Consider the following 16460-nt stretch of genomic DNA (forward strand, 5'->3'; position numbering starts at 1 on the left):
GCAAACTCCTGAATGTCTGCGTTTTACAGATATGTTATGTATGGTGGTATTTACCAGCACATCCACTCAAATTGAGAAATAGCTTTGTCAACTCTCTCTGTGTAATCAATCTATGGTATTTACATGGCGTGATTTCCACCCCCGCCCCCCTTAAATCTTGATTTTTCATTATATTCTTGGCTTAGGTTCAGCTGATGATTTATCTTTTAGAAAACGATTTCTTTAGAATATTCAATCGACATTTCGCATGTGTCTATGAAATAATGAAATCTAGAGACGAAGAGAAGGAAAAGCCCAACGAGCAAATCCTGTTTAAAAGAGAATTTCTTCCCAGCAGGAAGCAAGTGGGAGGTAAATAGCAGGTTGGACCCTTGTAACTCCGCGAGTCCAGCTTTCTCGGCTTCCCCCAGGCTCTCTCGGCCTCCCTGCACTTCAGGAATAATGAATGAGCCCTTAGACAGGGGCCAGGGTAATAGAGGAAGCACGAGGGTACCGTGAAGACTCTCGGGGTATAAAATTACAAATCCTTCTTTCTTTCAAAAAGTCTCATCATAAAACATGAACTCAGAGCGGAAGGGTGGGAAAGCTCAGAAAAAAGCCCTCGAGAGCCGGGTCAACGGTAAGGTTTCTAGCCCAGAAAGTCCCATCCGCGCTCAGAGGAAGCGTTTGAAACCTCGCGGCGCCCTTTCCCACCCGGAAACTCGTTCGCCTCAGGATTTTCACCTCCGTTTCTTCTCACTAAGGTGGGTTAAGCTGTGCGCCCAACCTCGGGAATAAGAAAAGGTTGTCCTTCGACAGTGGGGACTCCGGCGACACCCCCTCCCCAGCCGCAGAACCCTCTCCCTAACCCACCCCCTCAAACCCCCAGCGCGGCCTAACCCAGAGCCCAGGGGGAAACCCCGAGAGGGGGCGGCGGCCCGAGGCGCACGCACCCGGCCGGCTTCCGGCAACTCAAGGGTTACGGCCAGGCGGCGGCGCGCGAGGAGGGGAGAGGCGGTTGCTGACAGGTGGCGCCTGCGCACTGGGAGCGCTCATTGTGCCCCGCAGCTGCCGAACCGCCCGCCCGCCAGCCAGCCAGCCGCCCGCTCGGCGCGTCAGTCTGCGAGAGTCCGGTGGTGGGTGCGGAGTCTGCGGCCGTTCGCGCGGCCTCCTCTTCCTCCCTGTTCCCTTCACCCCCACCCCACACCCCTTTGCCCCATCCCGGCTCCGTCACCCTCCCGCCCCCCCACACTCGGGACAAGAATGCCCTGCCCGGAACAGCCCAGCAGCGCCTAGATGGCTTTGGTCACGGTCCAGCGGTCGCCTACCCCCAGCACTACCTCCAGCCCCTGCGCCTCGGTGAGTCCCCTCCCGGCAGCCGCTCCGCTGGCTTCTGTCACTGCGGCTCCGCTTTGCCTCAGCGGGTCCCGCCGAGCGCCACTGCGCACGCGCCGCGCCGCTTCCCAGGCCTTGGCACCCGGCTGCCGCGAACCCCCCACACCCCCCCCCCCCCCATCTTAAAGACGAGCCGCAGGAACTACAGGACGTTGATTTGTGCCTCCGTCACTCTGAGCATCTAGCGCCTCACCATCCTTGCCCCGAAGCCCCCTGTGGCATGCTTTCCTCTGGCTTGAGCACTTCCTTTCGGGAATGAGTCATTCTTGCTTTTCACCCTCCCCCTTCCTTTTACCCTCTGTTGCTCTGCTGCAGGGAGAGGACCCCGGGACTCCTGCCATGCCCCTTACCCACACCCACATCCCCTTACCCACACCCATTTCAGGGACCCGTTCCGTCTTCGCCCACCGCCCGCCCTTCTTCGGGCTCTCCGGGCGTCTGCCTTCTCCCTGGTCACTTGCTGTCTTTCTTGTGTCCTGTCCGTTGGGCTTCATTGGACGGCTGAACGGTAGTTACTCCTAGGTTTCTCGCCATCTCCCCTCCCCCAGAGGGTGGCGGGGGTCTTTGCTTCTTGGACCTCTCACCTTTCCTCGACGAGGTCCTGAAGCATCTGGCGCTGCTTGATGACCCGTGCCAATTCATTTACATCTCACAGACATTTATGCATCACACTCATTGCTCATGATCGTTCTTGTTCTCGAGTCGTGTTTGTATGGCTCGTTACTTCAGATGCCAGTGCCAGTGAAGCGTGCTTCCAGAAGGAAAATACCCAGTAACCAGCCTTTTCCTGCTGGGCCCTTCTTTGCCTTCACCCCACCCCCACTTTTTTACGTTCCATTCTTTTAGGCTTTTTTTTTTTTTTTTCTGGAAATATTTATTTTTTAAAATGAACTATTGCACCAGTGGGGCGAAATGGGATCTTTAAAAAAAAATCCAGATGTTTTAGAGGGAAATAGATGGAATGAATATATGAGAAATTGGAAAAACCATTTGGAACTTCCTATAGAACTGTAATTTTAAAAACTAGGTTGGTGGGTTTAGTAGTTTAAACTTGCAAACACGTAGTCAATATACACTGAAACACCTTCCACTGTAAAAATACTCTTAATTTATATATTAACTGAGGTGTGTGCTTTGACATCTTGAAAACATGCTGGTTTGTGATTTCAGCATAGTTTCCTGAATTTCAAAATTTTGTTGTGTAGTGTGTGGTGGTTTCCTTTTTTTCCCCCTGAGCCAGCTTTTGCACTTTGTGTGACTAAATTGGCAGCTATATCCTAATTCTAGAAGCAATTATACTTCAGAGGTTACCTTACCTTGTGTTGTTTCCAGAAGAACTAGCTGGGATTCTTGGATAGAAGTTCAGGGAGGCAGATTTTCATGCTAAGGAAGAACTTTGTAACAGTGGGGTGGACTGCCTTGCAAAATAGTGAGCGCTCATTATAGAAAAGTTCAAACAAAAGTCTGGAGGTCCTTTGGCATAGGACATGGTGTAAGGGCTCTTTCTAACTCTTAAGATTATATGATTTTAGAATAACTGCACTTGAAAGCTTGTAAAATATTTAAGGGTCTTCTGAAGACAAGTATCATAAGGTTGGATGTGGTACTTGATGCTAGTTTTTGGAAAGTCATTAACATACCATCAGACCATTTTAATTCACTCTCCTTGTAAACCTTTTGAGGATAGTGGTTACCAGGCCTGATTTTGGCTGAGAGAGCAACTGAAGGTTAGTTTAGTTGAGCAAGTAAACCAGAAACCAGAATTATATTGACATGGTTTTCCTTGGGCATTGTTGAAAACAATTGATGATGTAATAATAATATATGTATATCACGTTATTATACTTATTTTCTTGAGGTGAATGATTAGTATACAGTAATACCATATCTATTTGATATAACTTCGTTAGCCAACACTTGCTTATTTTAGAATCCTGAGGTATGTTAATAGGTACTTTGATATAGGTAATTAAATTGATCATGGGTAAGCTCAGTTATTGAGCTAAATGACTGATACATCTACTTGCTATAGTAGCCTGATTATTTCATTTTATATGTGACCCTGGGAGAAAAGGAACCCTGGTACTGGGGTGTGTGTGTGAAACAGTCAGTGGGGGAGGGGGGTGTGGTATGTGTGTGTGTGTGTGTGTGTGTGTGTGTGTGTGTGTGTGTGTGTGAAACAGTCAGTGTTGTCAGCATAACTATGAGCAGTTACCTTTCCCTTTAAGTTGTCTTCCTATTCCACTTAACCCAGAACTTTTTCAGCTGAGTTTTGTCATGGTCCTTGTGTTCCAGTATTCGACTGCTGTCTGACTTGGATATATTTGCTGTTGTGTCTCTTGCTGCATGAAAAAGTTGAGTTTTTTGTTTTAAGAGAGGGCAGAAACAATCTACAGAACCATGAAAGGAGAGATTTAATTTTGTGAGGCTGGAGATTTAGATGTTGTTATCATTTTAAGCATTCTGTTACCGTGTTTCACTATAGGAGGTAAGACATTTTAATACTGTCAGCTCTTCAGTGTTTTTTCTTTAGGGATTAAATAAACCTGTTGATCATCTACTGGGTGTGAATGACTATTATAGTAGTAAGATGTGTAAGATATTGACCCTGTCCTTCAGGGTCATGTAATCTTGGGAGGGAGGGGGAGAGGGAAGGCATAGAGACTAGAGGAGGGGCAAGAATGATATGAGAGAGTAGAAAAGGAGTGTGAGGGGAATGATACTGAATGTATATCAACAGCCAGTTTGTAAATGGCCATAAGTATTATATGAATTCAAATTAAGATAAATTCACTAGTGGCAATAGTAGTGAAACCAATATCTAACATGTAACTACCTTACATGGATTATTTACTCTTCACAGCATGCAATTTCTTTTATCTCCATCTTACTGATGAAACTGAGGCAAAGAGCTATTAAGGAACGTACCCAGTGACACTCAGCTGTTGAAGATGTAATTCAAACCCAAATGTGTCTAGAATCTTCCATCTTTTCCCTTCTTGAGAATCAAAGAGAAGTATAACATAGTTAGGTGACTCTTGAACTAGGCCTTGAAGGGGAGGTTGAATGTTTAGAGACTGAGATAGAAGCTGGGGAGTAGAAAGTGTTCCAGGTGGAGAGAAGCTGTATACACCAAGACTCAGAGACAGAAACATACAAGGCATATCTGAGGAGATTTAAATAGACCAGTTTGAGGAAGGATTTGTTTGGAAGAGTGGTAATAGATAAAGCTGAGGAGGCAGCTAGGGCTGCAAAGGGCTGCTGAGCTTAGGAATTTGAACTTGACAGAGATGGTAATAGAGAGTCCTTAGAGGTTTTGAGCAAATATGATCACAGTAGTGTTTTAAGAAAACTGATCCACCAGCTATGGGCCAGGGGAGTTGAGAGAGGGAGAAAAGGCAAAGGTAGAGCCTGTTAGAGGCTGTTACGGTGGCCTAGGTGTGAATAGTAAAGGCTTGAACTGGGAGTGGGAAAGAGAAGGACAAATGCAAGGGACTGTAGAAAAGACACACGGAGCCTGGGCTTATTGGATATAGGGGAGAAGGGATCAGAGATGTCAACTCTTGGAATATATTGTTCTTCCCAGATAATAGATGTTTTTAATTAATTGAAGCAATTTAAGAATGCCCTCTTACCTTCTATCTTTCTGGTATGAATTTTCTGAACAGATATCTATATTGACCCAGGGTTATATAAATACAGTGAAATACCATAAAAATCTTTTGCTTTTGTATAGTGCTCTATACTTTTCTGAGTGTTTTGTGTTCATGGTCTGATTTAATTATAGAATAGCCTCAGAAGTTACACAGGACAGATATCAACGTTAAAAGGCTTACTGAAGATGACAAAACTGGTTGGGATAAGATCTAGCTCTAGAACCAAGTTCCATGGCTCCTGGTTCATATCTCTTTCCATGGTGTGGTAAGACAAACAGCATATTGGTTTCTGGTCCTGAGAACTTGACTGCCAGTAAAGGAATCAAGACTTGAGGTGCAATTAAGAACTTACACTGTCTTTTGAGTTCATCTATATATTGTCTATTTTGACTGTCTGGAACAGAATCATCTAAGTTTGTACAAATCATTTTTTGGTGATACCCTTATTTGAAGCCTATTATCTCTTAGTTTACACAGAAAATCTTATAAACTTGAATATTTAGTTTCCATACTCCTAGAAGATTACCAGCAGCAAAATATGAATGGAAAAGGTCAGGTGCTGCTAAAGGCAGGCTCCTTAATAGTTCTGGGAAATGACAGTTGATGTTTTTACAGCAAGGGCAGAGGAAGAAAACCTATAAATAGCTGACCCAAGGAAAAAATTTAGCAGTTAGGGACTACTTAATGTAAGGACAAGTATATTCTTCTAAGACCCAGTACTCCTTTAGAGCAGCTTTTATATAGTTCTAATGATGATTCCAAATCTTTATAAGAAAGCTTAATCTTGTTTTGTCTTGGTTTAAGCAGTCAGGATTGAGTAAAGTGTGTTTATAGATAAAGACCCATCCAAGTTTCACCAAAGTCTTAATGTTTAAGATGTACACTTTAATTGGGAAATTCATTTATCTATATATAACAAATGGGTATGTGGGATAAGTAGATATTATTAAATGATATATATTCAAATATGACCACACCTCTCTCCCGAGGCAGAGAAAATAAAGTCATAAAATATGAAATTGACTTATATAAAATAAAAGTGATGCTTTAGAAATTTTTGTAACCTATAGAAATAATACAGGCCAATTGTAGGAAATCTGGAAAATATGGAAAAGCACAGAAAAGAGAATGAAAGATATGTGCCGTACAGCTGAGCGTTTATTTTTATATAACTGAAGTGTTGCTGTATGTATCATTCTGTATGCTTTTTTAAAAAGTTTTATATATATCATAAGTGAAAGTGAAGTCGCTCAGTCATCTCTGACTCTTTGCGACCCCGTGGACTGTAGCCCACCAGGTTCCTCCGTCCATGGGATTCTCCAGGCAAGAATACTGGAGTGGGTTGCCATTTCATAGGTGTATGCGAAATCACTTAAATGGCTGCATTGAGTAGTTATAACTCATTCTAACCTTTCCATTATTGGTGAATATTTAGGTTTTTTCCAACTTGTAAATTACATTGCAGTGACCATCATTGTGCATAAATATTTGACAGTGTTTTGGAACATTTATTAAGATTTCAAGAAATACAGTTACAGGATCTCAGAGTATAAACAATTTTATGATTCCTGTTGCATGTTTATACTTTCTAGGAAAATTGTTTCCAATTAACATTTACTCCAACCAGCATAGTGTAAGAATGCTCATTTCTCCTAGCTTTATTAACACTGCATATTCTCATTTTATTGTTAATCATTAATAATTTTTGAGGATAAACAGTAGTACCTAGTTGGCTTGATATATATTTTATTATTAGACAAGTTGAATATTTTTGAGATGTTTATTAGGCATTTTTGTTAACTTTCTTTAGAAAGATAGCTTTATTGAAGTATAGTCTACAAGCCCTAAAATAAACCTGTTTTAATAAGTGTACAATTCAGTGATTTTTAGTAAACTTCCAGAGTTATTCAACTACAGTCCTGTATTTCCATTTTATGAACTGTGCATCCTTTTCAACCTATGTATGCTTCTGGTACATTATGAATATTAACCCTTTATTTATTAAAACTGTTTGATTTTTAGGTGTTTGTATTGCCCTTAGAATAAAGTCTACACTCCAGAGTTTTGCTCGCAAGACTTTTAATAAGACAACCTTGCTTACCTCTTCAGCCTTGTCTCTTCCCAAGTCCCTGCCTTGCACACTGCTCAGTCAAGCTGACCTGCCATGCTCCCTTGGATCTCTAGGCTTTTGCACATGCTGTTCCCTTTACCTGGAACACCTTCCCTTCATCTGTTTACCTGACTAATTCCTACTCATCCTTCAGGTCTCAGCTTAAATGTCACTTCTTCTGGGAAGCTTCCCTGACTCCACTCCCAGACTATGGTAGGTGCTCCTTCTACGTGCACCATAGCACCCTATACTTACCCATCATGGCTCTTATCTCTTTATTGTATTTGACCGTTTGATTGCTTACCTCCCTAACTAACCTTTCAGCCAGGAACTTGGTTTATTGATATATTTTTGTATCACCAGGGTCAAAAATATTGGACTATGGATCAATGGATGGATTGATGGATATAGTCATAGTTAGCAATTTTTTCCATTGTTTTTAAGCATTATTTTGTTTCCAGAAGCCCCCAAAATATGACTACCCTTAAGATTTTGGATACATATTGCTGTTTTAGGTTGAATCAAGCTTTGTTGACAAGCTGTGTATAAAAATGTCTGCTTCATTGTACCCTTATCAATCCTGAATGTTGTCATCATTCTTTTTTTAATCATAATAGCTCTTGTATATTGAACATTTACTGTGTACCAAACACTGTGCTAAATACCTTATATACATTATATTGTTTTATATTGTTTAATTTTTTCTGACTGTACCGTGCAACGTGTGGGATCTTAATTCCCCAACCAGGGATCAAACCTATACCGTCTGCATTGGAAGGTGGAGTCTAAACCATTGGGCCACTGAGGAAGTCCCCAGTTGTTTAATTTTTACATCACTCCTGTGGTGTAGGTATTATTATTATCTCTAATTTACAAAGAAAATTGAATCTCAAGGAAGTAAAATGAGTAAGGTAAAACTTTGCCAACGGTTATAGTTCTGGTGTCTGAACCCAGGACTCTCTTCACCACTAGTATTTTGTTGTTTTAAGTTAGCTTTCAAAAAAAAAAATCAGAAGTTAAACATTTTTCAAATAACTTACTGTTATTTGTTTTATAGTCTCTGTTTCAGTCAGTCATGTGTTTAGCCAAGCTTTCTTTGTGGATAATTATTTTTGCCATATTGATTTGTAAATATTTTTCATATACTTATAACAATCTTTTTTTGTTATGTTGCATGTTTTGCCTTAGTTTTCATTTGCATTTTGTTTTTTATTCATTTTGATGTACAGACATTAAAACATCTTAATACTGTCATTTCAAAGTCTTTGTGTGTTTCCATTGTTTTTCTACTTTGTTCAATTTTCCATCAATAGAACAGAGAAATAGTCACTAGTATTTTCTTAAGTTGTTTTGTAGATTACATTTATACTCAGTTTTACTGCATAATGTGAATACTAAATTAATTTTGTTCCAAATAGTTAACTTGTCCCAGTTCATTTTATGTAACAACCACTCCTTTTTCCTAATTCCACCTCTGAGAAACACTGCGTTACGAGTACAAGCTAGAGTGTGTTCCAGTGAAGTTCCATTGCTCTTCCCACAGGAGCTTTCTTATTATTTAGTATTCATTAAATTGCATGGACAGAAAATAAACAAACTAGCTAAGATTTTAAAATGTGACTGGTTTGAAGGAAGAGCAGGCCTTTGGTACTCAAAAGGTGTCTTCAGGTCTCTCATCCTTTCTCTGTGGCTTTAAGTGAGAGGGAGCAGATTCTAGATTATGCCCATTCTGAAAAAGGCACCGTGCAGAGCCCACACTGCCATCCCATGTAGCACCATTGCATGATATGTTCCTGGTTCCAGCGGCTTAGCACTTTGCAGTTTTTCCATTAAATGCCTGCTGTCATGTTGGCTACACAGCGCCTAGCCCATAGTAAGTATTTCCATGTTCATACTTTTCATTTACTTGTTCACTCATTCAAGAAACCTAGCAGTAGGAGGGAAACTACTTTTAAAAAACACAAACAACCTCTATGTCTATTGACAAGACTACTCAATTTGAAATATGCCAGAGGTCCTGTGTACCTGAGAGGAGAGACCTTAAGGAGTCTTGTTAATCAGCAAGTAGGTAATGAGTGCTGTTTTGTGCAGGTAATGCCATCCATTCTCTTCCTCTGGTTTTCAGCACTGAATCCTTTTCAGATACACTTACAAACTGCCCTGCATTTTCCTGTGTAGCTGAGCAGCACAGCTGCTGTTCACAGGGCCCCTCATTTTCCTGTTTGTCAGGAGAAAGTCAGGTGAGGTGATCTTGGCTCCAAAATGTAGTGAAAGCTCCCATGATTCCCTAGATTTCCTGAAAGCGAAATAATTTCACTTAGTGGGAGAGGCTATGCTTAGAAAGAAATGGGCAGAAGTAATCTACTATGTTACAGCCTTGATTTTTTTCTTGAAGCTGCTTTTTTTTTTTTTTTTTTTAAGATAATTTAGTATCTTTTTGTATCCTGTGCTATCCTTGATTCTGAAGGTATCTATTTATCTACTCATTCATGCCAGGATTGGGGCTTCAGCAGCCAGTTAGTCCCTGGCCTCAGGAAGCTTAGAGTATATTAAAAAAGTAATTATATTACAGTGTAGTAGTCATAATTGATGTGTAAGCCTTGAGGAAGACAAAGAAGACCAGCAAGGACTTCTGAGTCCTTGCCTTAGAATTTATAGGTCTAGTAGGGGAAGGCAGCTATAAGCTAAGCATGAATTAAAACAAAACAACGACCTAGGATGGTGAGTGGAATAGGAGAATTGCAAACCAAGTGTGAGCATGGATGGGAAGGAGATGTCAGTTTTCTACGAGATACTGGACAGAGAATGTTTAATGGATTAATTGGAAAAGTTGGAGGAGCAAAAGATTTTTGGAGCTAAGAAAATGAAAGGTATGTTTATTACTTCCAAATATTAAGTATTAATCTTTTTCAGTTCTATTCACAATTAGAAGTCAGTTTCTCCACAAGGTGATTATTGTATAGTTTGTTGTCTAAGGCATGGTAGCCAGACACAGACGCTTCTGTCTTTGCAGAGTGTGTGTTTGTAGGTACTACCTTGTCCCTCTCCCTGCTCTGCACCTTCCCCCACTTAAAAACAACAGCAACCTCTTTTTTTAATGCTTCATGCATGTGAATGTATGAAATTATATTCATTGAACTTTAAGGGTAGACATTCTGTGCAAGTTAATCATTAGAGCAATGATTCTCCAATTGTTGCTTCAGACACTTTTATAGAAAGAGCAACAATTTGGAAGAGCCCCTTTTTTCCACAATATGATATGTAGCACGTCTCAGGCAAGAATTAAAATAAACCATAGGTTAGCAACTCATAACACATTATCTTAATCTATTAGGGAAGCTCACTGATTCTTTGAGGTTTAAGAAAGTGATTGTGGTTTAGAATAAAAATGGTATCTGCCAATGATTATAATATAAATCACATGGGAGTGGAGAATCCCTGAAAATATTTTCATTTCTCCCTTCTTAGGCCTTCAGAAATGCCTGTAGCAACATGAAGCAATTTAGCACAGTGGTTAAGAGTGTAAGGTCTGGAAAGAGCCTGCCTGAATCTGAACCTCACCTTTAGAACTTTCTAGACTTAGACAAGTCCCTTAACAGTTCTGTGCTTCAGTTTGCCCATCTGTGAAGGTATAATATAGTACTTCTTGCACAGAAATAAAAATTAGAGTGCATTAGCATCATGCCTGGCACCAAATATGCATGCACTCATGAAGTATTAGTCAGTTTTATAATGATGATAATTTAGAGTTGCTATTTGGTTGTTAAGCAGTTTTTCATTATAACATAAGTTTGGTGGGTAGGATTTTTTTTTATGACAATATAATTCACATGAACAGTCTATTTCAAGGATTAGTTTCTCTTTTTTCTCTCTTTTGTATATTTTTTATTCAATAATAGCTACATTTTAAACATTGGGGCATCTTAGCTCTAGTTGCCAATCTCTGTGACAGAGTAGTTGTATATGATTTTGTAATGACCCTGGAGCGCCATAAAGAATGATTAATGCAACTACAATCTTTAAAGATCTTTTCCCTTTGGGAAGTTATCAATTTTTCTAGGCCATGCTTGCTGCTGCTGCTAAGTCTCTTCAGTCGTGTCCGACTCTGTGTGACCCCATAGACGGCAGCCCACCAGGGTCCTCTGTCCATGGGATTTTCCAGGCAAGAGTACTGGAGTGGGGTGCCATTGCTTAACAGCATATTAATCTATTGGATGTTTTGCTCTATGGTAGCACAGATCTTCTTAAGTGGTCACCTTAGTTTGTATCATAGGCTATATGTGTTCGTGCTTTTAATGATTGAGGTTATGAGTCGTGTGGCAAAACAGAACAGAAATTGATGGATTTTTTTAAAAAAATGTGGAGAATCTGAGGACACTGAGTGTGTTTCAAGGTGTTTATGGATTTAAATATATCTTTGTACGTGGAAATAATGCTTTCCAAGGAATTGATGGTTTCGAATTGTGGTACTGGAGAAGACTCTTGAGAGTCCCTTGGCCTGCAAGGAGATCAAACCAGTCAATCCTAAAGAAAATCAGCCCTGAATATTCACTGGACAGACTGATGCTGAAGCTGACGCTCCAGTACTTTGGCCACCTGATGCAAAGAGCTGACTCATTGGAAAAGACCCTGATGCTGGGAGGAATTGAGGACAGGATGAGAAGCGGGCAACAGAGGATGAGATGGTTGGATAGCATCACTGACTACAATGGACGTGAGTTTGAGCAAACTCTGGGAGATGGTAGACAACAGGGAACCCATGCTACAGTGCATGGGGTTACAAAGAGTCGGTCATGACTTAGCAACTGAACAACACAACAACAAGGAAATAATAGTTGAGAAGAATGATCTGTCTAATCCAGCTATACAAGGAGTTGGCAGTAGAAATTGAATGCAGCTTTTTGAAGATGTACTTCCAAAGCAACTGGATAAACTCACATTTAACAAGAGAGCTTTGGTTTAGACTTTGGTTGCATTTAGATTACAGTTTTTATTATTGAACCTTGTCAGAAAATAGAGATAACCTATTTCTTCCTTGAGAGAGTGATGAAAAGGATTGCCTTAAGATTTCTATGAGCACAATATTTTGATTTGTCTTTTTGATTTGTCTTCTACAAGCTGTAACTTTCTCAACTCGGAGCACTTTTATGCTGATTCTGTGGTTTCCAATTAAACTTCAAAGGAAACTGTACAGGCTGTAAAGGAAGTTTAGTTAGGCAAGGTGTGGCTGAAAAACCCAGGAACTCCTTCACTTGCCTACAAAACATTCTTGCAGGATACAGAATCTTAAAAGACGAAATATAAGGCTCTTAGGAGAAAGAAAGTATTCTTAGGAGATTTCCATTTAAGCACCATTTTTGTGAGATTTTAATCTATAATAATTTCTTATTCTTAAAAAAATGAGAAAATTTCACTGAACAAAACTGAGTAAAATCTTACTGTGTTCTTAAAATTGTCTTACCGAAGAATATAATTGTGGCACAAAATGAAGTTTAAAGGTCCAAGGATGATTTTTTTAAACTTGAAAAAGAGTTTTATTATTTATTTTGGCTGTGCTGGGTCTTCCTTGCTGCATGGGCTTGTCTCTAGTTGCGGCAAGTGGTAGCTGCCCTTTAGTTGCCATACACAGGCTTCTCACTGTGGTGGCTTCTCTTGCTATGGAGCGTGGACTCTAGAGTGCATAGGCTTCAGGAGTTGGGGCTCTCGGGCTCTATAACATGGGCTCAGTAGCTGTGGCACACAAACTTAACTGTCCCATGGGATCTTCCTGGACCAAGTATCCAACCCGTGTCCCCTGCTTTGGCAGGTGGATTCTTTGTTACTGGACCACCAGGGAAGGCCCCAAGGATGATGTGAACCTCAATGTTTCATGAGCTTGTTTAGAATACCAGTATATGGCAGTTAGAACAGTTGCTCACAAAATTAGTCTTTGGTTTGTTTCCAGTTGTCTTTTCAGGTGATTCATGGTGCTTAGAGGAAAACAGTGTTTTAACAGGTCCCAGGCTTACATTTTTTTTTTTCCCCATAAATGTTTTTTTCTCTTTATTGAATGGCATTCCTTTGCAGACATTTATTAAGTCCCTAAGGTGCACGTTTTGGAGAAGGCAACAGCACCCCACTCCAGTACTCTTGCCTGGAAAATCCCATGGACGGAGGACCCTGGTGGGCTGCAGTCCATGGGGTCGCTAAGAGTCGAACACGACTGAGCGACTTCACTTTCACTTTTCACTTTCCTGCATTGGAGAAGGAAATGGCAACCCACTCCAGTGTTCTTGCCTGGAGAATCCCAGGGACAGGGGAGCCTGGTGGGCTGCCGTCTGTGGGGTCGCACAGAGTCAGACATGACTGAAGCCACTTAGCAGCAGCAGCAAGGTGCACATTTAAGCTTCTAGTACAACGTATTCTTTTTAAAAACAAGTTACCTTGTCTTGAACCATGCGATCTAGAAAATTGGATGATTGAGGTTCTTTGTTTTACTTTTTCTTCTTTCTGCTGATACACTGAAATCCCCTCTTTGATTTTGTACTTTTGAATTTTGTATTCTATTTGTGGCTCACATTTCTGAAATAACCATGATAGTGATTCTCTAATTAGAAATAACTTTTCTGCAATGGTTGTCTGGACTCCAGAGTGAAACCTTATAGTGTAGAATTGGATCACTTGTCCTAAATTCAAGAACAAGGAGCAAAATTATTGAAATGGATAATTGCCTTTAGAAAATATTTGAATATACAAGTGTTATTTGAAAATATATGGGTCAATAGTTGAGAAAATGCCTTATAATTATCTCCTGACCCCTCCCTAAAATTAGATAATTCTCTTTTCTCATTTTGCTTTTGCATACTTCACTTGATTTTTTATTGACTTTCTGAAATACCATTCTGGAAATGGAGAGCAGAATTTATTCAAGATCAGTAACCAATGTGACACTGATATTGAAATACTTTTCTTTTAACGCTGCTACTTTCTTGATTATATTTCTCTGAAGAAGAAGTATTTTGTACACTGATCCTCAGTATACTTTTCTTCCCTGCCAAATCCAGACCCCAAAAGACAGTTTCCGTCTCTGGCTAATTTAATAATGATTTTATGTCTTACGTTCTTGTTCTTAAGGGAGTAGGCTATAGTATAGCATAGTGGTTAAATTGACTGTTTTAGGTTCTAGAGCCAGATTCTGGAGTTAAAAATCCCAGCTCTCCCACTTACTAGGTGTGGACCTTGGGAGCTTTGATTTCCTTATCTTAAAGAATTATTGTTGGCTTTCATGAAATAACTAAATGAATGCTTAACACAGTGTCTAGGACTATAGCATAGTGAGTGTTCAGTAACAACTAGTGATTACTAATGTTAAGTAGATTTAATTCTTTGCTCTTTGCACAGAATTACTTAGCAGTATTTAATTTTTAAAGATTAAGATTATATGATTTGGAAGCTTTGCTTCTAAGGCAAATTTATTATGCTGCTGCTGCTGCTGCTGCTGCTAAGTCACTTCAGTCGTGTCCGATCTGTGCGACCTCATAGACGGCAGCCCACTAGGCTCCTCTGTCCCTGGGATTCTCCAGGCAGGAATACTGAAGTGGGTTGCCATTTCCTTCTCCAATGCATGAAAGTGAAAAGTGAAAGTGAAGTCGCTCAGTCGTGTCCGACTCTTCGCGACCCCATGGACTGCAGCCTACCAGGGTCCTCCGTCCATGGGATTTTCCAGGCAAGAGTACTGGAGTGGGGTGCCATTGCCTTCTCCAAAATTTATTATAGATGATGTATTTGGGTCTTCACTGAATTGTGTCAAATATGTATTACTTTCAGATGTATCACTTTATGACAAGTTGTACACCCTGGATTGAAATTGACACAACTATCTTTGTAATGGTAATGAAGTAATATGTAATGATGTACATTTGAAGATAGAGAAAACTGTTCGTGGTGGTCTACAATTACCATTAAAGCTATCTAAATTCTTTTTAGATAAAGACACAGTGAACTTTTGCACTAAGTATATGAGTCCAGTGCTCACTGAGCACACATGAGTGATATTTAAAGTAATTCAGCCTTTCATTTATGTTTTTGTCTGAAGAATTGACAAGAAATGGTCTTTGGCAGTTGAGATAAATTTCATGTCTTGAAACGGCTTCTCGTGAAAGGTTCCATTATTTAGCTATCCTAAATGACAGTCTTTTTGAAATGTCCCACAACATCATCCCTCACCTGTGGCATTTGAGGTTTTTGTAATATTCTATCTTAACAGGTTTGGATATCAGAATCCTAAGCCTTTTACCAGTAATGTGCGGTGGTGGTGCAAGCTCACATCCTGATTACTGAATCACAACCAGTCTCTTGTTTGGGGGGTTTTGGTTACAGTGATTTTTATATTTCTTTGCTACTTCTATGAAACAAATCCAGGATGTTTCTTGGACCTTTGATTACTATTGAAATCTTGGAGTTTATTCATAAATATTGTTTCCTAGGGTTTCACAGAGTTCGAAAACTAGAAAATTAACTATCCTAATTCCTGTTAAATCATTTCCAGAGTTTGGTTCTTAGGGATAGAGTTCAAAATAACTCAACTTTTGAGCAGTTTCATAAGAGTTTTTGCTGTAGTAAAATCTGTACTATGCCTTTAGTAGAAATTGACTGGAGGTTTTCTGAGATGTTAGACATTCAGGTGGTCACATTGATTCTAGGCTAGACATGCTGAGAGATGTAATTACAGAAGGTCACACATTTAAATGTGGTGGGATCAGGCAGGTGACTGAAATTAATGAAGCTGACTAAATGGGGCTTGCGGTAAGCTAGAGACCTTAAGCTCTCTTGTCAGAGGCTACCAATTGTGACCAAGTGAGAATGCAGACCCAGTAGAGGGAAAAGTCTTCTATTTCAAGAAACACTAGTAATGCAGACTTTCATGTGAAATCTCTTGGTTTTTAAATGTTGGCAACTGGATTGTCTGGGAGAGATTTTGGCTACAAGTAACAAAAGACCAAGTTTAAACCATAGGAATATTTTTGGTTTGTCTAGCAGGAAATCCAAAGATATGTAGTTGAGGACTAACTCACTCAGCAGCTTAACAATACCATAAGGATCCAAGTTCTTTACATCTTTCTGTTCTGTCATTAATAGTATGTTGGAGTCCCATTTTTATAATTGTCTTCACCTAAAGAATGTCTCCAGAGAAGGCAATGGCAACCCACTCCGGTACTCTTGCCTGGAGAATCCCATGGACGGAGGAGCCTGGTAGGCTGCAGTCCATGGGGTCGCTAAGAGTCAAACACGACTGAGCGACTTCACTTTCACTTTTCACTTTCATGCATTGGAGAAGGAAA

At 40.2% G+C, this 16460-nt stretch overlaps 1 protein-coding gene across 4 annotated transcripts in view; it reads left to right on the forward strand.

The window, feature by feature from the left end:
• Window positions 1–1005: 1005 nt before the first annotated feature.
• The window catches only part of SSH2 (slingshot protein phosphatase 2), a 246720-nt gene continuing 231265 nt past the window's right edge, over window positions 1006–16460 (forward strand). For 2 of the 4 annotated variants that reach the window (XM_086359930.1, XM_086359931.1), the window contains exon 1: window positions 1017–1338. In XM_086359930.1, coding sequence (XP_086216056.1) covers window positions 1276–1338 — 63 coding nt within the window. In that variant the 5' untranslated portion in view covers window positions 1017–1275. Of the gene's footprint in view, window positions 1339–16460 lie in introns of all 4 variants that reach the window. The other 2 variants (XM_086359934.1, XM_086359935.1) reach the window with 2 other exon arrangements.

The sequence above is a fragment of the Bos grunniens genome, chromosome 19, assembly GCF_055505025.1.
Source record: "Bos grunniens cultivar Pamir isolate PY7600 chromosome 19, Bosgru_T2T1.0, whole genome shotgun sequence".
NCBI lineage: Eukaryota > Metazoa > Chordata > Mammalia > Artiodactyla > Bovidae > Bos > Bos grunniens.